A 21,320-nucleotide genomic window follows, 5' to 3' on the forward strand; every position below is an offset into this window, starting at 1 on the left:
ATGTATAGGAAGTTAGCACCCACCCTGCTAGAAGAATATTACATTTCCCTGGCTAAGAAAAGGAGAAATCTGTTTTTAAAGACGAAGCAGCTTCCTACAGCTCCCTGTCCGCAACCCCCACCCCCCCTTCAGCTCTAGAGTGATGGAATTAAGACATGTTCCTCAGGACATGTTAGGATTAGCCCTCTACCCATCTCATCACATGCCACCTGGGAAGATTACATCACCCAGCAAGGCTCAACCAAGCCTGGGATTCAGGACAGCCTACATTTGCTCCTGCATGGCCCCATGGGAGTCTGACAACCAATCAGAATACAAGCTCAAATTCAAGAGCCCAGAGAGAGTATAAAACTCTCCCCTTTTTTTCTTCATCCAACATCTTCAAGGCATGTTATTCTGTCTACCATTAAAGCCATCTTTCCAAACAGCCACCATGTTTCCAGTGTCTTTCTCCCCACTTGGAACTGAAGCCAGAAGGACACTTCTTCCAACACATGGCAGCTTGAATTTTTTACTTAATGCTTCTGTGCTCATTAATAGCACTTGCTACCCAAAGCTTAGATCCGGAGTGTCAAACTCGTGGCCTGCAAGCCGGATGTGTCTTGCGCTGATCACACCCACCCCTGGTTTAGCGAAGGGAAAAGTTGTGATATGTCATGTGACGAAGTGTCGTCATGAGTTTGACACCACTAGCTTAGATTATCTGAGAATTATTACAGACTTGCAAAGTAGATTGCCATTATCTAAATTATATGTAATCATCCACTTACAATAATTTATTTAATGGCCATTCGAAGTTACAACTGCACTGAAAAAAATGACATGACCGTTTTTCACACAACGTTTGCAGCATCTCCATGGTCACACAATTAAAAATTCAGATGCTTGGAAATCAACTCATATTTATGATGGTTGAGGTGTCCTGGGGTCATGTGATTATTTTTTGTGAATTTCTGACAGACAAACTCAATGGAGAAGCCAGATTCACTTAACAACTGTGGCAAGAAAGGTTGTAAAATGGAGCAAAATTCATTCAACAACTGTGCTCAATTATGGTTTTAAGATGAGAATTTAGCTTAAGGACTCAACTCAGATATAGGAAATGATCTAAAGTCTCTAATGATTTCATGGCAATAAAGAATAATTAAATAGTGGTTTTCTAGATTTTGCTTAGTTGTTGCACTTACCATAATTGTTTAGCGCAGGTAGTCCTCAACTTACAACCATTGGTATAGCAACTGTTCAAAGTTACAATCAATGGCACAGAAAAAAGAGACTTATGGCAGTTTTTCACATGATGGTTGCAGCATCCCCATGGTCACGTGACCAAAATACTCAGCAAAGTCAATTGGGAAGTCTGATTCATTTAGCAACTGTGTAACTAACAACTGCAGTGGTTCATTTAATAACTGTGGCAAGAAAGATCAGAAAATGGGGCAAAACCTACTAATAACTGTCTTACTTAGCAATGTAAATTTTGGGATCAATTATGGTCATAATTTGAGGACTACTTATATATCATACAATACACTCTGCTCTATGTATAGTATCTTTTCTATAATAAAACTATATTCCAACATGCATGCATACACACGCACGCATGCACAGACAATAGATAGCAGATTCTTGTTAGAATTCTAGTTTCCATAGCAATGTTTTCCTCCACTTTTACTGTAATATGTTTTCAATTTTTCCATCCAAAACATTCTTTAAATTATTGAAAAATGTCCCAGTTTGTCTGCTTTTCTTTTGTGTTATATATACCATGGAAAGCACACTTATTTTCCCAAAACAAAAAGTCATGTTAAATAAACACACATATTACACACACATTTTTGTGCAATGCAACACTTCCTAGCTTTTTTATTCTCTAAGTTTCAATAGCTTCAGTACTGCAATATGTTCACTGCAGTCTGCAGCAGACTGAGTCTGGCATGGCAGTGCACTAGAGGAAAAAATCAGTAATAATAATTTATATTAGACATTATTGCAGCTATGATTGGAAATAGAATGCTGAACTAATTCTATCCTATGATAGGAACTAAGGAACTAAGACCATGTGTTTATTTACAAAAACATAGTGTACATTGAAATAAATTATGAATAATTAATGTAGAATTTTTATTGGCCAAGTGTGATTGGACACACAAGGAATTTGCGCCTCGTTTCACCCACATAACACCTATCCTCCGCGAGCTGCACTGGCTACCTGTTGATCTCCGGGTACGCTTCAAGGTGCTAGTTGTCACCTACAAAGCCCTTCATGGTATTGGATCTGGGTACTTGAGAGACCGCCTACTGCCAATCACCTCCACTCGACCAATTAGATCCCACAGATTAGGCCTCCTCTGAGTTCCATCAGCCAGTCAATGTCGACTGGCAACCACGCGGAGGAGAGCCTTCTCTGTGGCAGCTCCGACCCTATGGAACGATCTCCCCGTGGAGATCCGTACCCTCACCACCCTCCAGACCTTCCGCATAGCCCTTAAAACCTGGCTGTCCCGACAGGCCTGGGGCTAAAGACCTTAACCCTGCCCGAATAGTATGAATGTTGTGCTTTTAATGATGTATTGTCTTATATGTAACTTGGTTTGTCCTCCCCTCCCCCTGAACTGTGAGCCGCCCTGAGTCCCCCAGGGAAAAGGGCGGCATACAAATAAAGTATCTTATCTTATCTTAATTTGTCTCCAGTGCATAAGCTCTCAGTGTACATACGAGGAACAAGTGAAAATTATGGTAATAATTTGATAAGATACATTCATCAGAAATCATAAGATACAATACTTAGTGACAGTCATAAGCTACGAAATAAGCAATCAATATAAATCATACTGGGATACTAAATAAAACAATATAAATCATAAGATGCAAGCAACAAAGCTATAGTTATAAGAAAATAAATAAGAGATAATAAGAGATAATAGGAAAGATGAGAAGAATGGTAATACAGTCCTAGTAGGTGGTTTGAGAATGTTGTGGGATTATTTGTTTAGTGGGGGGCAGGGATGTAACTGTCCTTGTGTCTGTTTTGTGTGCAATTTTCTATAGAGCAAACTCGATTTCATTTAGGGCCGCATCAGGGTTGTGTTGGACCTCAGGGCTGGAGTGGGTGTGGCCAGGGTCAGGATGGCCAGCTTGACATCACATGTGTCAAGGGTGCAGTGGTGGGTTTCAAAAAATTTTGGAACCTCTTCTGTAGGTGTGGCCTGCTTTCCAGGTCCAATGGTGGAACCTCTTCTAACCTGTTCAGTAGATTTATGAACCGGTTCTACCGAATAGGTGTGAACTGGTAGGAACCCACCTTTGCAGGGGTGCCTGAGGCCCAAGTCCTCTGCCAAAGAAAACAGATTCCCAACCTCCATTTTTTGGCTGGGATGGCCTCCTGCAATGCTCTGCCAGCAAAAATGGAGCTAGGGAGGGCCACTTTTTCGCTGGCAGACACACTGCAGACTCATCCTTCGCTATTTCCAGGGCTCCCCTATAAGATGGATCTAAGTACCCCACTGGCCAGATCTGGCCCTGGGGCCTTGAGTTTGACATCCCTGCTGTATAACGTCATTTTGAAGGAAAAAGATGACAGTGTTTATGCCCAGGATGTGAGGGGTCTGTAGATATTTTCACAGCCCTCTTTCTGGCTCATGCAATATACAGGTGCTCAATGGAAGGCAGGCTAGTAGCAATTGTTTTGTCTGCAATTCTAATTATCCACTGAAGTCTGTCTGTCTTGTTTGGTTGCAGTGCCAAATCAGCCTGTTAGAGAGGTGCAAATGACAAACTCAATAAGTCCTTTGTAGAACTCAGGGGTGAAATTCAGCAGGTTCTGACAGGTTCTGGAGAACTGATAGCAGAAATTTTGAGTAGTTTGGAGAACCGGCAAATACCACCTCTGGCTGGCCCCAGAGTGGGGTGGGCACGGAGATTTTGCAATATCCTTCCCACAGGATTGGGGAGGGAATGGGGATTTTGCAGTATCCTTCCCCTGCCACACCCACAAAGCCACGCCCACAGAACCAGTAGTAAAAAAAAAATTGATTTCACCACTGATAGCTGTATCAGCAGCTCTTTGGGCAGTATCAACTTTCTGAGTTGGTGCAGGAAGAACATTCTTATTGTGCCTTTTTAATGACATTTTTGATGTTAGGTGTCCATTTTAAGTCTTGAGATATTATAGAACCTGGAAACTTGAAGGACGCTACTGCTGATATTGTCTTGCCTAATATTGTAAGAGGGATGTGATAGCTCAGTGGCTAAGATGCTGAGCTTGTCGATCAGAAAGGTCGGCAGTTTGGTGGTTTGAATCCCCAGTGCCATGTAACGGAATGAACTTGCATTACTTGCCCCAACTTCTGCCAATCTAGCAGTTTGAAAGCATATAAAAATGCAAGTAGAAAAATAGGGACCACCTTGGTGGGAAGATAACAGCGTTCCGTGTGCCTTTAGCATTTAGTCATGACAGGCACATGACCAGGGAGAAGTCTTCGGACAGCGCTAGCTATTCGGCTTTGAAATGGAGATGAGCACCACCCCCTAGAATTGGGAATGATTAGCACATATGTGCAAAAAGAACCTTTACCTTTACCTAATATTGTAAGAGGTGGTAGGAGGGCTTCTCCTAAAATCTCTTATCATTTCTACAGTTTTTAGTGTATTCAGTTCAAGATTGTTCTGGCCACACCATAAGGCTAGTTGTTCAACTTCCAGTCTGTATGCAGATTCATCATTGTCTCAAATGAGACCAATCACTGTTGTATCATTTGCAAACTTCAGTACTTTACTAAAGGGATCTTTTGAGATGCAGTCATTGGTGCATAGAGAGAAATAGAGAGAGCACACAGCCCTTGAGAGGTCTATGCTAATTCTACAGATATCTGATGTGATTTTGCCTAGCTTCACCTGCTGCTTCCTGTTAGAAAGCTTATGATCCACTTACAAGTGTTGTCAGCTATGGCTAGCTGAATCAGTTTAGTTAAAAGAATATCTGGAATAATGGTTTTGAAAGCTGAGCTGAAGTCTACAAAAAAGACTGATTGCATAACTCCTTGGAGATTCAGTATATTGTACAGTGGTGGGTTGTCAATTTTTTTACTATCAGTTCGGGTGCGCTTCTGCGCACACGGGGTGCTTCTGCCCATGCACAAAAGTGTCAGGGTGGGTGGGCGAAGCTACTACCGGTTTTCCCAATCCGGGCCAAACCGGGAACAATCCACCTGTGATATTATAGAATGTAGTGCAGAGCCATATTGACAGCATGATCTGCTGATCTATTTGCAAATTGCAAGGGAAATTCATTTCAAGCAGTTTATTAAAATATGCTCTTTTTGGCATGTATGTATTTTCATGTTTATATTTACTTCTTGGTCTTTTTAAACACTTTAAAAATACATGAACATCCTAGTGTCTATAACTACAGCTCAGGACATGCATCCTTATTGGATTGATGCTGTTGAATCAGTTGCTCAGAGATCATTCTCTGCACCAAAATGGGCTGAAGGTTTCCCCATGTTTCTTCTTTCTTTCATAGCACACAATCTACCCACTTAATCCAAGAATATAGAGAGGGTCAATAGTATTGTTAGAGGTTGTATAATGCCTCTACAATATAGAGAGGTGAAAGGTCTGGCCCCTTTTCAAAGCATGGATCAGGTGACAGGCTCATTGGCTTTTAATATACTGTCCTCCTCAGTGGTATGGATGGCTGAAATATTTATTCTTCTCAAAGAGTTCTTAAACAAGTTGAAGTCATTATGCTTGCTTTTAGCCATTAGTTGATTTTAAATGTACATTTTAAAAATAAATCCCCACTATGGATGCAGAAATACTTATGGCTTTGGCTGAGTCGTTTATATATACTATAAAAAGCTACAATAGATTTTCTAAGCCACCTTCATTCTCTCAGCTTGTGAAGTAGCCATGAGCATTGCCAGTGGAAAAACCTTAGGCTTATCTGCAAGATGACAGCATTTAATAAAATCCCGCAAAGCTTTCTATTAATGTCCATCTTGGCGATTGCCTACCCTCCTCCCTTCAAGCTAATAATTTTCTATGATACTAAATAAGCATTCACTACCCTCTTCTGTACGGTACTCGTGGGTCTAATCAGGGAGAATATTTTACAGACGCCATCCAGCAATGCAGATGCTCATCCCCCCCTGGCTCCCCATGTACACAGGAACGAGTAAAGCAGGAAAGACCGGAAGTGGGCGGGAGGCGGATTGGCCACGCCTCCAGCAAGTGATGTAACTGTTTCCTCCCGCCCCCTCCTCGGCAGATTTCGCGCTTGGAGTCTTCGCATCCCCTGTCAGTCGCGACTTCGGCTGCGGAACAGCAAGATGGCGGCCCGGGTGAGTGAACCGATGAATGACTGAAGGCGGGGGCAATGACGTGTCAGCAAGTCACTTTCTGCCCCCACCCTTTTCTTTCTCAAATTATTACAGCCGTATTATTTTAAGAGCTCAGTTCCCCTCTTCTTTTTTGGACTGGTGTATCTGCCTTTTTTTTTTAAGTAGGACCGGCAGGACCCGAATCTGCATCAGAGCCTATTTGAAGGATTTATGGAGTAGTGGCAAACGCTCTCCTCCGGGCTCCTAAAACTCAAGGGATTGATAAGGGAGGAGATCTTCGATTACACGATGATCCTCCCGCCTTTTGAAGTGGGATTTGTTTAATAACCCTGGAAAAATTTCGTACGTGAAAATAACAACCGCAGAACAAATGCATGTACTATCTAGCTACGTTTCCTCTGTGAGAACCATCACAGTGAGTCATAGAGTAGCATCTCTTCGCCAGCCTTTAGCAAATTGCTCCCCCCCTCCCATTTCTTAGGTTCAGATCACTGCAGTGAACCTAGAAGGGGAACAGAAGGGAGGGCAAACCTCATTTCCATATTCTTGAAATAGATGAGGAGGTGTTTTTTTCCCCCTTGTTTTGAAAACTTGACAAAAACTTCCTTTTCTCCTACGTTTGTTACTCTTAAATAAGGCATTGCACAGGCAGGGAAGGCTTCACTTGTCATTGCTGAAATGTTTCTCTGTGTAACAAATATTCATTCATTGGTGGCCTCCCAGTAATTAGCTCTTGTTGTGTTACTTCCTCCATTTGGAACAGGAGGATCCGGTGGGTGAAAAGGTGGGAGTGTCAAGCTGTTGATGCAGTTCACACTTTTACTGCAATGTATTTGGCTAGTGATGGAGCACCCTGCCTTCAGATTCCACAGTTATGCTATTAACTCAGATAAATATACTGCTGCTTTATTTTCAAGTGGCTTATTCTATGCCTGCCACTTGGTTTCTTAAAACCAGGAGTACAACAAAAATGGGCTATATTGAAAAAAGGGTCATTATATAAAGATGTCCTTTCAATAAATGTTTTTAAACATCACCAAACCTTATAGACTTTGGCTACAGTACTTCCATTTGAAAAAGGACAGTGTTGACTTAGGAACCTAGCAGAATAATTTTCTCATTCTCTGCATATTATAACATATCCAGATAGCTTCAGGAAGTATACTATAATAAACATAATATACAAACCTATACAAAAATGTGAGTTTAGTTACAGTATTAAAAATTTATAAATTAGACATCTACTTTTATTTTAACTCAAGGCATTATGCCAGTGTACATTTAAGTATCCTGATAGTTAATAGTAAAAAAAAATCTGTTTCTTGAGCTTTGTGAAAATCTTAGGGCATTTTCATGTAAGAACATTGAACAAGTTCAAAAACAGCTCCAACCTACACTGTCACAAGATGTTGGCTGGTTTTGAGAATTGACTCCTCAGTATCCTCCCACTTTTATTAATATACTGCCACTTCATTGGAGGCTTTTAACTGCAGTGAAGAAAATGGTGGAAGACAACTTGGATGTTTTCTGCAGTGGTTTCCCATTGTATGGGAGAACATCTAAATTTGTTTTATACTGCATTCTTACATAGGAGGTGTGAGGGAATTTTTATGACTTCATATGTTCAGAGAGTCATTGGATTGAACACTGTTTGACTTAGACATGTGATCTATTCGAGATTCTGTGGCTTGAAAAAATGTGACTGTCACATGGAAATTAGAAACACTAGTGTGAAAATACCGTAAAATATGCCAGTGGGAATATTTTATTGAATCCAGTAGGAACTGTCATTCAAACAAAAGGTACTAATACTTATTGTTTCTTTCCCATTCAAGTGACAAATACTTAATTTTGGGCTGAAATTTTTGTTGTTAAACTTAGTTAATTTTAATTTCTCAACAAAAATGTGACCACCCAATGAAACAAGGATGTCTTTCGTACATTTTAAGAAAATGAGACTTTTCAGTTATTGGTGAATAGAATTATAATTATGGTTGCCTTTGTATTTGTTCATGTTTTTCCATCCTCTTTGTCCTTGAAGGCTTTTAAAAATTATATTTAACCCAAAAAGTTCAATATAAAATTTAGTATTTATCCCTTTATTATTTTATGTACTCCAAACCACGAGAACAATGATTCTTATCATAGTATGCTGGTCAAGAATTTTCTTCAGTAAAATCTCTTAATACTGAGCTGCTGGAGCAAGTGGATTTTCAGTGTAATGAAACTCCATTTTAAGACATCCATCGTATTTCCTATTCCAATTTTCTTTTTCTTTTTTTGATATTATTTTTCCAAGAGCACAATGCACTTAGAATAGCATATGTATCTTCAACAACTGATAACTACCTTAAGTCTGTTACTGTCATTCGTAATGTTCACGTTAGTACCTGTTTACTTGTATGGTTTGTGAACCACTTATCATCCCTAACCCATTCTCATGAACAGCTGCTAGTTAGAGCATGCAGGGAAATGGAGCTGAGAAGATGGATGGGCTGTTGTTGGTTAGACTGACTGAGGAGGAGGCTGTGATGCTTTTACAGAGGTAGGCTGAAGTGGACTGCACATTGAGCATTAGCAGCTTAGAGGATGTGCAAAAATGTTTTTATCAGTCTCAAAATTGTAATGACCATGCTGATTGATAGCTATAGAATTGTACCCATCATTCAGTTATGAATCAATTCCTGAAATAGTCTGGGAGCTTTCATTTTTAAAGGACATCCAGCAAGATTGGTTAAAGCAACAAAAAGGGTGACTAGAAAGGATTTGAATTCTATTCAAATTGTGCAAAAGATTTGAAAGGATACATATAGTAACAATGCTGTGTTTGTTTAAGTTTAAAGAAACTGGACTTGCAATGCCAAATATTTGGCCTGGCTATTTGCCATATAAATCAGCGCTAGTCATTCTGGAAAGAAAATCCAAAGGACATGTAGGCTTGCCATAAGCTGAGCAGATTCTGCTTAATCATCCTAGTAGAGATGTGATCTTTTAAAATGCATCCATTTAAATAGTCATTGTCGATGAAATACATACCACTGAGCAATTATAGTGATATGTTTCTTCATATAGGGATGGATGTATTCCAAGAGTAAATGAAATATGAATGTTTTGAAACATCTTGAATTTTAGTCTTAATCAGCCTAGCAAATAAAAAGTGAAGATTGCTAACCTTCTGTTACACCCAAACTAGTCTTCCTCACTTTCCTAGCCCCTATGCTGTTTACATGTCTTTCCAGCTTTGTTATTAATCTCAAGTACTTATTTAGGCTATGGGGTAGATCTACATGTATAGACTCCATTGCTTCAGCTTTTATAAATCAAGTGCACATCATATGGACTATTAACTTTATCAGGCTAGAAATAAGTTTAATCAAAGATATTATGGCTGAGTAGGCTTCCCTAACCTAGTGCTTTCCAGGTCTTTGGGACCATCATTCCAATCATCTTACCCACTAATATATAGGCTGAGAATGATGAGATCTGTAATCAAAACGGAGTGGTATGAAGTTTAGAAAGTAAAAGATTTCTGGATTGGAATTTTTCCTGGACTTTCCTGATCATGACCTGGAGAGATTTATCTAATTTTGTCTTCTGTGCAAGTTGCAGCCATGTTTTTTTCAAGCAGGAGGTCTTAGGCATGAGGAGTTTGGTCTCTTTATAAACAACACAAAGATGATCTCTGCAAGGAATGAAAACATTAAAATATAAATTAATGGTGAAGAGATAAAATTCATGGAAAAATTCACTTTCCTAGGGTGTCAGATCACTCAGTAGTGAATGCAGCCCAGAAAGAAACATCAGATTGCACTGGGTCATACAGCAATGATGAACATGAGCCAAATAATGGAAAAGCAAGGACATCAGCCTGGCAACCAAATGTAGGTTAGTCAGCTTCATTGTGTTCCCCATAGAAACATATCTCTGTGCAAAGATACCTGCCTACTAGGAAGAGAAGAGGAAAAAAAGGAGGGAGGGAAGAACAGGGAGGAAGGAAATTTTACACAGCTTCCCAACTCAGGCAACACCCCCATAAGTCACCTACCCAAGCTGTCCCCCCACCTTTCCAATTCATGCAGCACCTTTGGTGCATCCCTTTGCACCCTCCCCAACCCATACGCCCTCCCTCCTTGAGCCTTCCCTGATACCCATGGCATCTCTTAAACACCCCAAAACCCTTTTCTGATCCAGCATGCTCTCCTTGACACATACAGCACTTTTCTCACACACCATGATCCTCACTGTTGTCTCACATACCCTTCTCGATCCATACTGCTCTCTCCATCATACCATCTCTGACCATATGGCGCCTCTTGTACAGTCCGAAACACACCAGAGAAAATATCTCCAAAATGATGACTTAGTATGGCCTGGATACTCTACTTGTACTTAATCTTAAGAGAGTATATGTCCTAGATATAAATATTGTAGTTAGACGTAGAACAGTTGTATTTACACCCTGAAGACAATCTTAAATAATAGGATAATAATTTATTTTTACTGCTCAGGATGAAACTATGGATCCTCCTATATTGGCTCTTGCTCAGCATAGCTCTGAGGTCATTTAGTCCTTTATACTAAAATTGTCCGTAAATCTGGGCACCATCTGTCATTGTTATTTGCTTTCATCTTTGTGTAATCTCTTAGCATGTTAATTTAATGCTAAACTGATGTAGGGTTAAGTGCAAGACTATTCCTTGTGCACTTTGCTTAGTGCTTCTCCCTGTACTCTAGTGCCCAATCCCTCTTCCTAATTTAAAGGTATTTCCTTTCTTCGATCATATTCTTGCTTCTGTTGCCATCTCCCCCACCCATACCATCTCTGGCAACTTGTCTCATGACCCAGATTTTTGAGGACATTATAAAACTCACTTTTTCTTATTTATGTAGTAGCCGTGTTGTGGTGAGATCAGAGCTACATTATTTTACAGTTCAGGTTTGCAGGACATATGCTTAAATGTTTTTGATTTCAAGATAGAAAATAAATACACAATCCAGGTCAGTTTCTTCATTTATTGCGCTTTTGATTTTTGAAATGTCGACTGATTTTTCCTGTGAGACATCATTTTTTATATCAACTGTGTTGCCTGTTATTTGTAGATCCAATTTCAATGCCATCTCTATCTTCTCATATAATACTTGTTCCTCTGCTATTTCTTCCATAATGTCTTCTGAACAAATTCTGTCCGTAGAAGTAAACATCACTATTGACATTGTTACTAATTTTCAATTCCATTTTTCAAATGTGTCCTTCAGTATTTTCAATATTTTAATGTTTTACATCATTTTATAAGTCCAGTTAATTAGCTGTTAAGCACGTTAATGTATTTTTCTCCTTTAAATAAAAACTTTAGTTCCCTATTATGACCAATTTTTAAAACTAGTCATCTTTACAAAAATGCGAAACAAATCTATTTCTTACAAGAAGGATTTTTTAATAATTAATTCCAAACTGTTATTCCAAATTCCTCTGATTCCTTAATCTATTTATAACTTTATCAGACCAAAGGCTTGTTTAGCTTTTTGCTGTTTATTTCAATTTTGAAAAAAAAAAATTTTTTTATTAAGGATTAAAAGAAAACTTACCGAATGTTTTCAGACTTTTCAGACTTGACTGAAGGTCTCGGGTAGCTTAAAAGCAGTTATAAAGCAATTTCTGAATATGATTAGGAAAGGAAATTTGCAAACTTGGTGTCTTTTAAAAGGCCTCAATAATGGTTATGAGCAAGATGATTACTCCTGTCATCTCTGAGTACTCAAACTCTTCCAGTGATAGTTGTCTTGTAATCTCCCTGCTGAAGAGCAGATGTTTAGAGTGATTGTGGGCTATTACCTGGCTGGGGAGATTCCAAAGAACTGGTATATACACGAGCTCATGGTTTTTCACTGAGTTTGTTGGCTTCGCTTTTCACAGAACCATCTTCACCATTTCTTCGTTCAGATGTACATAACTGCTTACATTTTGAAGTGATGCAATTTGTGTACAACATCATTGTGTTTTTTTGATTAACCTGTCCTACCTTCTATCATAGTTTCTGTTTCTTATACTAATAATCAGCCAGCTATGTTTGTAAATGGTGTGTGACAGCTCTCTTTCCAAACATACACAAGTTTTCAAAAATATATAAATGCTAAACAAATGGGAAACAGTGAATTTGCACAGCTTATTCTAAAATAAAATCGAACTTCAAAAATTAAAGCCATTTTGTATTCATGCTCTTCATTATTGACCACTTGTCTTTTATTTTATTTTCAGATTATGCAAGCTGCAAGATGTCCCACAGATGAACTCTCCTTAAGCAATTGTGCTGTGGTCAATGAAAAGGACTTTCAATCTGGCTTGTAAGTTCGATTGGTCTCTTTTTAGAGAAGATTGCAGAAATAGACTTTCTTCAGCCTGTTTCCCCCCCCAAAGTTATACATAGTAAATATTGAAATTATATGATTATTATTAGCAATGTGCTAAATGAGTTCTCTCTCTCTCTCTCACACACACACACATACTGTTAATAAAACACCAGTTCTGTGAATTGTATTTTATTTGGCATTAGAATTTTTTGTGTGGAAAGGGGGAAAAGACGAGGCATTATCTTTGATATTTAGGCTATAGAAAGTTATTTGTTTATTGATCTGATTGTTAATCAGATTTACATATTACTGGCAAAAATTAATATTGATTAATTTTTCATGTTTTCCATCTTAACAATCAAAGAAGATAGGAAAGCCAATTTGGCCTAGCAGTGGAAGAATGTGAATTGGAATCCTGTCTTAAGACATGAAAGTCATCTGGATAAGTTTGGGCCAGCCACTCTCACTTTTAATCCTAGAAATAAAGAAATAGCCCCCCCCCCCAAAAAAAACCCTCTAAAGACATCAAGGTTTTGTGTGTGTGGTTTGCCAGAAGTCAAGTCTACTTGAAGACAACAAAATCATAGTGACTTCATTTGTTTAGTTTGGCTCAAACCAAAACTACAATATATAGAGTATGTATATCAATTTTTTAACTATTAAGTAAACTAAGGTGTATGATAACTTTCACCTGCAAATTGCCTTCTGGAAGCTTCATTATCAACATGTAAGAAAGAATGTTTCTGGAAAATCGTTTTGAAGTTTTTTAAAAAAAGGACCTTTCCAATCCTTTGGCTTTTTTTGCTGTTTTATTATGATTAACTCTTTTCTATCCAGTCAGAAATTATTTCATTAAAAAAATCTCAAGAAATAAAATACTGTACTATATTTATTGCAAAGCATAGTTTTGGATATTAGACTTCAATTATTTCATAGAACAGATATTGCTTGAGCTGACTGAGATATTGAAAGGTTTTAATAATTATGCTTTTTCCACCTCTTGTTCCTCTTCTCCCAAACTCTTTATAGGCATGTACTTGTGAAGACCTCACCCAACCACAAATATGTTTTTACCTTGAGAAGTCATACATCTGTTGTGCCAAGTAGCATTGCTTTCAGTCTGCCACAGGTATGGCTTTGATTATTTGCTTCCTTTTTGATCCCAAATACAAGCAATATTGCTACTAAAAGTAACTATTTTCAACAAAAATTAAAATTGCAGGGGCTCAAAAGAAAAGTATGCTTTCTGGATATCGTATGAAAATGAAAGCAAATTATTCAGTTCTAGTAAAGCACCTTTTATTGATAAAATATTAGGAAAAGTGGGTTGTTTGAGAACAGAGACCTATGTTATGTAAGATACAATATAGGCAATCAAGCAGCTGGATTGATGACCTCTGTAGCTATGATGCAAGATATGAGGATTGTTATTGCAGAATAAGCATTCTGTATAGCTCCAATATTGAAAAAAAAATAATAATTTATGTATGATCTAACAACTTCAGTTTCTTGTACCAACACCTTTCAAATGTAGCTTCTCATCAGCTATTTAGCAACAAACCTTCAGAAAATGTGACTAATCTTTGCGGCTTCCCTGATTCCCCTGTGGTGTTAGCTAACAGTTTGGACTTGTGAATGAAGAACAGCGTAGCCTTGAATTTATGTGAGTGAATAGGACTCATTCTAATAAAAGAATAAAAAAGCAGCTTGCTGAGCTGCAAAATAATGTTTTACTTCTATTATTTTGTTTAATAGAGTTACGATCATGTGGGGAAAAAAGGTACACTCTCTTTGAGTTCTACGGTTTTATGTATCAAGACATAGTAAAAATAATCTGGTCTAGCAGTTCTTAAAAGTAGGTAAATACTAAATATGCTGGAATCATAGCTACTAGAACTCCTCTTCAGCATACTTAACATTGGAGGGTACCAGTCTGAGGAAAGCTGCTCTAGATCAGACGTAGGAAAAATTGGCCCCAGTCATTCAATAACAACCCCTGGCCAGAGCATGATTACTAGAAAAAGCACAAAATTATTTGCTATTCATTTTGAAGATATAAAACTCACCTTTTAAATAAATACAAGAAAACCAAATTAGATAAAAAGAAAAAGAAATAGAAATAGATGTGGAACCTGGAAGACACCATAAATATCCATCCATTTCATCTTAGAAGAAGGGTCTTTCACTCACATTAGCACAGGGTCTGGGAGAACAATCAGATCCCTTCAAACACTAACAGGATGGAAGCCATCTGGATCTTGAGGCTCTTCATTCCATAACTATGACGTTGCTAATGAAGTGATATCTGGTTATGTTCATAACAACTATGTACAGTATAATAGGCCAATAATCGCATGTTGCCTATAGGGGACAAAGTAATCTAGGATTGCAACTATGTTTTAGCCTGACATGAATTTTACTGTGCTTATGGCTGCTACACAAAAGTTATTCATTATAACTTCAGATAGATATTTTCCTCTGTGAATATATATGCATATTTAATGTAGGTAAATGATTGTTCTTTTTCTGGTATGCATTTTTTTCTCTAGAGAAAATGGGCTGGTCTTTCTATTGGGCAAGAAATAGATGGTAAGTTTTTACTATAATTAGTATATTTGATTTAATATAATTGAAACTTTTTTTTTCTAAAGCTCTTTATGTTGGATTGAATTCTGTTGCAGTGCAGGTTTTTTTAATCCTCTTTTTTCTATTTGGCATGATCTATATGAAATACTGTGCTGGGATAGTTACACTGATCTTTAAATGCCTGTTTTTTATTATTATTATTTCTCATTTCTAAATAAAAGCTTTATGTAAGATATTTAAAAATTAATGATGATAAAGATAAAACAAGCAGATCAAAAGAGAAAAGAGCCAAACAAATAGATACATCGGAAAAGAGAAATGGGGACACAGTGCATTTTACCTTATTAAATAATCAAAGGTGCAAATAAAATATCCCTTTGGATGAAGTTAGAAATGAATTGGTGAAAAACTAACAACTGTAAATAGATACCTACATGATTTTTGCATTTGAGCTATGGTGGCACAGTGATTGGAATGCATTACTACAGGCTAATTCTTCTGATTGCTGACTGCCAGCAGTTGGGTAGTTCAGTGCTCACCAGCTCAAGGTTGACTCAGCCTTCCATCTTTCCAAGGTCGGTAAATTGAGGACCCAGATTGTTGGGGGCAATATGCTGACTCTGTAAAGCATTGTGAAGTGGTATATAAGGCTAAGTGCTATTGTTATTGATCTGCATGCATGCATCTTGCTTATGGATTCGTAACTGGCTAACCAACCGCACTCAACGTGTAGTCCTCAATGGAACTGCATCTACATGGAGGGATGTATGCAGTGGAGTACCCCAAGGCTCTGTTTTAGGCCCAGTACTCTTCAACATCTCCATCAATGATTTGGAAGAGGGAATAAATGAGGAACTCATCAAATTTGCAGATGACACAAAACTGGCAGGAATAGCCAACACTCCAGAAGATAGGCTTGATACAGAAGGATCTTGACAAACTTGAACATTGGGCACTATCTAATAAAATGAAATTCAGTGGTGAAAAAAGTAAAGTTCTACATTTAGGCAACAAAAACGAAATGCACAGGTACAGTATAGGTGGTACCTTGCTCAATAGTAGTACCTATAAGAGGGGCCTTGGAGTCCTAGTAGCAACCATTTAAATATGAGCCAGCAGTGTTCAGCAGCTGTCAAAAAAGCCAACACAATTCTAGGCTACATACACAGAGGGATAGAATCAAGATCACGTGAAGTGTTAATACCACTTTATAATGCCTTGGTAAGGCCACACTTGGAATACTGCATTCATTTTTGGTCGCCATGATGTAAAAAAGATGTGGAGACTTTAGAAAGAGTGCAGAGAAGACAACAAAGATGATTAGGGGACTGGAGACTAAAACATATGAAGAATGGTTGCAGGAACTGGGTATGTGTAGTTTAATGAAAAGAAAGACTAGGGGAGACATGATAGCAGTTTTCCAATATCTCAGGAGTTGCCACAAAGAAGAGGGAATCAAACTATTCTCCAAGGCACCTGAGGGGAGAACAAAAAGCAATGGGTGGAAACTAATCAAGGAGAGAAGCAACTTAGAACTGAGGAGAAAGTTCCTGACAGTTAGAACAATTAATCAGTGGAACAGCTTGCCTCCAGAAGTTGTGAATGCCCCAACACTGGAAGTCTTTAAGAAGATGTTGGATAGCCATTTGTCTGGAATGGTATAGGGTTTCCTGCCTAGGCAGGGGGTTGGACTAGAAGACCTTCAAGGTCCCTTCCAACTCTGCTATTGTATTGTATTGTATTATATTGTATTGTATTCCTACAGTGGTATCTAATGGAATTTTCCTTCTTTTCACCCCAGTCTCTCTCAAAAAGAATGTTAGCAATGAGATTCTTGTCTCAATTATCAAGGTGCTAATATTTTCTGGAGTGCGTGTCTGTTGTTTTATAACTGCAGTTAGTTATAATTCTATGAGAAGCAAGTTTTTAGAAAGAGATGGATTCTATCATTTCATCTTACACACTAAAAGCTCATATTTTTATTGCTCAGTAATATAAGAAAACAAATGAATACACTCTTCAAGCATCCTAAATTGCTTTTTGATGATTTAGACAAAACTGTATAGCCATTGCGGTATAATAACTGCATATATTGCCTCTTTGCATCTGTTAAATCTAACATTACCATCACAGATGTATTCTCTTTTCAGTTAAAGGTGTTTGCTTCTCAGCTTTTTTATCAGAAAATCTCCCATAGGGAGTGTGGAAATCTTTTCCTACAAAGTAGATACTTACAAAACAGGAAGGCTAATTAGTGATTGCAATGGTATAATTCCCACCTGTATCTAAATTTGGAGGTTGTTTCCTATGTTTGATGCATGGAAATATACACCTTTGTGTGGCATATTCTAATTTCTGCCACTGTCACTTTTTTCATTTTTAGTGACTGTAATTCAGGGCATAGCTATGCAGTTAGCCTTTTAAAAGCTTTGAAAATTTTGTCGAATGAAATAAAACTGATTGCAATTAAGACAAAAAGAGAGATACCTGTACTTAATTTTTGCTACAGTTGTCAAAGTTATTAGAAAATGAATTCTACTCTCTGCAATACTGTTTGTGTCCCTGATATATGCAGTTGTTAACTCCAAATTCATAAACAGGAAATTAAGTCAATTGCATCTGAGGAAACATGCTGATGGCAAAACTTTTTTTTTTGTCTTTGAAGTGGGAGACTTGATTCTTTAATATTGTATAGGGACTTGTCCATTCATGGGCAGCTAGGAGAGATATTGTATCTATCCATGTTTAACATTTATTTCCATTACTCCTTTTTTGTAATAGCAATTTTTAATATAAAATAAAAAGCACATTATTACAAAAGCTAGAAATATTTTAATATGCTTTTATAACTGACTAGAAGTTATACATTTTGACTACTTATGTAATGAATGCTTCTAGATTAAATGTGATGCCTATAAATAAATAGGCAAGATATAGATGCAGAATGACAAGTATTATCCTCCAGATAAGGAATCTGAAGGTCAGAGATAAAATGGAGGCTAGATTATAAATAGTAAAAAAAAATTGTCAGAGAAAATATATAAAATTCAGAGGAATTCCATAATATTTTGAAAAGATATAATTTAGAAAGAGAAGTGGAACACCTATTTAAAAAATAGATTGATCTAGATGATATTGATAATTGATAAGCGATAATTTAAACATGTATGTTACCTCACTGTCAATGACTTTGAATGAAGAAGAATCATTACAAATTTGAGAAATCTACAGAATAAACTCATGGACAATATATAGAAGAAACTTACCATGTATATATTATCAGGAAATGCTGAGGCAATGCTGGCTTTAAAAAGGTGTAGCATTCTTTAAAACCTGAACATATGTGATTTTATCAGATGTCATTGAATAGAAGGTGAAGAGATATGAGGTTTTTGAGAACTCCAAAAAAGAGAGATTAAATGCAAATGGGCATCTCAATCTGATCTGAAGGTTTTTTAGAAATGGTAGCAATAATACAAGAGATTAATAAAATACTTGCATCATTAATAGCAACGGAGTAAGCTAAAGAACTTCCAGACAGATCAAATAATGGATCAAGCAGTAGCTGTCCTTTCATAAAGATAATTGATAGCCAACACCATGGATTAATTAATTAATTAATTTAAAAATTGAAAAATATTCTCAACAGATATTAATGAACTAAAAAAAACCAATTTAAAAGGGAAGAGATTGTTGAAAATTGAAAAAGGGAAATACATATGTATGTCTAATAAAAGTCTATATTTTAAAAAAGACAATTAATTTGCTAGAACATAGAGAGATCAAAAGTTTGTGGCCCCTAGCAGACAGGAAAAAATGCACTGAATCAGAGAAGGGAATTTGGAAAATATGTGCTTAATGAAACAGGGAGTTCACATGGAACTGGGGAAAAATGCAGTTGCTGCAATTAATGCTTGAAACAATAGTGAAGCAAAATCTTATGAAAATTACAATGAGAGACATGCAGGTTCTTGGTGATACTAATATTTCTCTTAAAATATTTACAACTCTGGTTCTTACAAAAGGAAATGAATAGGAAAAGTATTCTACACTGCATGTCTTTGCATTTTCTCTTAAACACATGGAGACCTAAATATCCTTTAGAAAAATAATCCATCTACTTGTTTATTATAAAATTTAATCCAAAACAGATATTTGTTGGTCTAAGTAACAAAAAGCATTTTATCTTTTTTATTGATAGATTTATAAAAATATCCAAATTTATTCAAGAATAATTACTCACAAACTTATGGCAGAAATCATCACATAGAAAAAAATAAACTTTTTCTGGTTAGAAAGAATATCTGTGGTAAAAATGAACATTTTACCCAAGGCCAATATTTTATTTCAAATATTAGCAATAAGAACTGAATAGATTGTGAGAAATAACTCACCTTATTTTGTTATGCAATTTTTGATTAAATTTAGAATTCAAGATGTGAAAGAAAAATATGGCCTGCCTATATCAAATCTTATTGATAATAAAATTTATTATGGAACCAAAAGTTTAAGTTGGTTTACAGATTGAATCATATTGCCATAGAGAATGTTTACAAAAATATTTTTGGTTGGATGCAAATATAGATGTTATTTTATAAGAGATTATTCAGTAATTAAAAACAGCATGTAATAGTATATAATAAATATAGATGATTTACTCTGGCCCTATTACCACTTGCTTCAGTATTAAATATTTATTTTCATGAAAGTGTTCATACAAAAAGTGATCAGATGATAGAGAATTCATATTTATTGCAAGATTTAATAAAGATGAATTTTTTTGAAACAATTGTCAAAAATGCCTTATTGGTTCAGAATTTTAAAATAACTGGAATAACAAACAATTCAAAAAAGTAGGAACAGGATATTTTTTTCACACTTGGTGACAATATGATAAAATATAACAATTCTGAAAGATAGTTCATTATAGAAGGAAACTAATGTTAAGTATTAATTCTTCTAAGCATTATTAAGACTTATTTTTCTACAAAGTATGTAGAGTTGACTGACTATTTATATGATATCAGCTGCAAATAATATTCCCTCCCGTTTCTAACATGTTACATGTGGGAAAAAGAATTGTGTGGCTTTCCCAAATCAAATACAAATGTATGTACCACAATACAAATATGCAACTAATTGCAAATACAAATGTAGCAACAATCATACCTTTATTTCTGCTAAATTTCACATTTATTTACTTATTAAATTTATTATGGATACCTATTTTAAATGCAGTAATCCTAAACTGATCACAATAAAGCCAACAAAAACAATAAAATAATTGTGTCACCCGTGTATAAAACATTACTATTACTTCCTGTTGTGTGCTTCAAGTGATAATTGTTGATATTTTGTAAGTATTTAAGATTTTTCTTTTTGTGAGCAGGAAGGATTTGACATAATGAAAGAAAAAAATTGTGAAGGGATAGGATTGATTATTGTAATTAAAGAATTATTGTAATTAAAGAAAGTAAAGTATCATGCAAAAAGCCTTTCATTTCTTTTATTTCTCCCCCATAATTTCCTTTTTTCATCTGGTTGTATTCTGAATTAACATGTTTCAATGTTAAATTAAAATGTGATTTTTTAAAAATAAAATTAACAACATTCGGGGCCCAAAAGTCAACAGGTGTTAAACTTTTTTTGGAAGGAGAAAAGAAATCAATTAAAGATAGCCTTTTAGATTCTATATATAATTATTTTATACCTTTGCATCAATAATAGCCACTTTGATGTTTTCCAAATGTTCTTGAATTTAGTTTCAGAAATGGTCATGGATTGTAAGAAATTATCATAAGAATTGTAAGCCAAAATATGTATCCCTGCTTTAGACAATAAAAGATAGCCCTCTGGTTTATTTGGCTAAAAACCCCATCTTAATTTCCAAGCCTGAATTAATAGCATGATTTGATAAAGACTTTTTTTGTGGACAATTATGACTTTAAAGATATATATTAATATGTATTGGTGGTCTTTTATAAAAAATTTTCTTAACTGAAAAGGACCTTTATTGTTTTGTGAAAAAAATGTGGACCGGTTAAA

At 36.3% G+C, this 21,320-nt stretch overlaps 1 protein-coding gene across 3 annotated transcripts in view; it reads left to right on the top strand.

The window, feature by feature from the left end:
- The first annotated feature begins 6,265 nt into the window (after positions 1-6,265).
- Positions 6,266-21,320, top strand: part of NSF (N-ethylmaleimide sensitive factor, vesicle fusing ATPase) — a 66,710-nt gene continuing 51,655 nt past the window's right edge. For all 3 annotated transcript variants that reach the window (XR_004256933.1, XM_032236750.1, XM_032236751.1), the window contains exons 1-4: positions 6,266-6,341; positions 12,598-12,683; positions 13,719-13,818; positions 15,239-15,278. Coding sequence is in view for 2 of the 3 variants with exons in the window: in XM_032236750.1 (XP_032092641.1) it covers positions 6,330-6,341; positions 12,598-12,683; positions 13,719-13,818; positions 15,239-15,278 (238 nt within the window). In the remaining variant the exon portion in view is untranslated. The remainder of the gene's footprint in view (positions 6,342-12,597; positions 12,684-13,718; positions 13,819-15,238; positions 15,279-21,320) is intronic.

Source organism: Thamnophis elegans, chromosome Z (genome assembly GCF_009769535.1).
Source record: "Thamnophis elegans isolate rThaEle1 chromosome Z, rThaEle1.pri, whole genome shotgun sequence".
Lineage (NCBI taxonomy): Eukaryota > Metazoa > Chordata > Lepidosauria > Squamata > Colubridae > Thamnophis > Thamnophis elegans.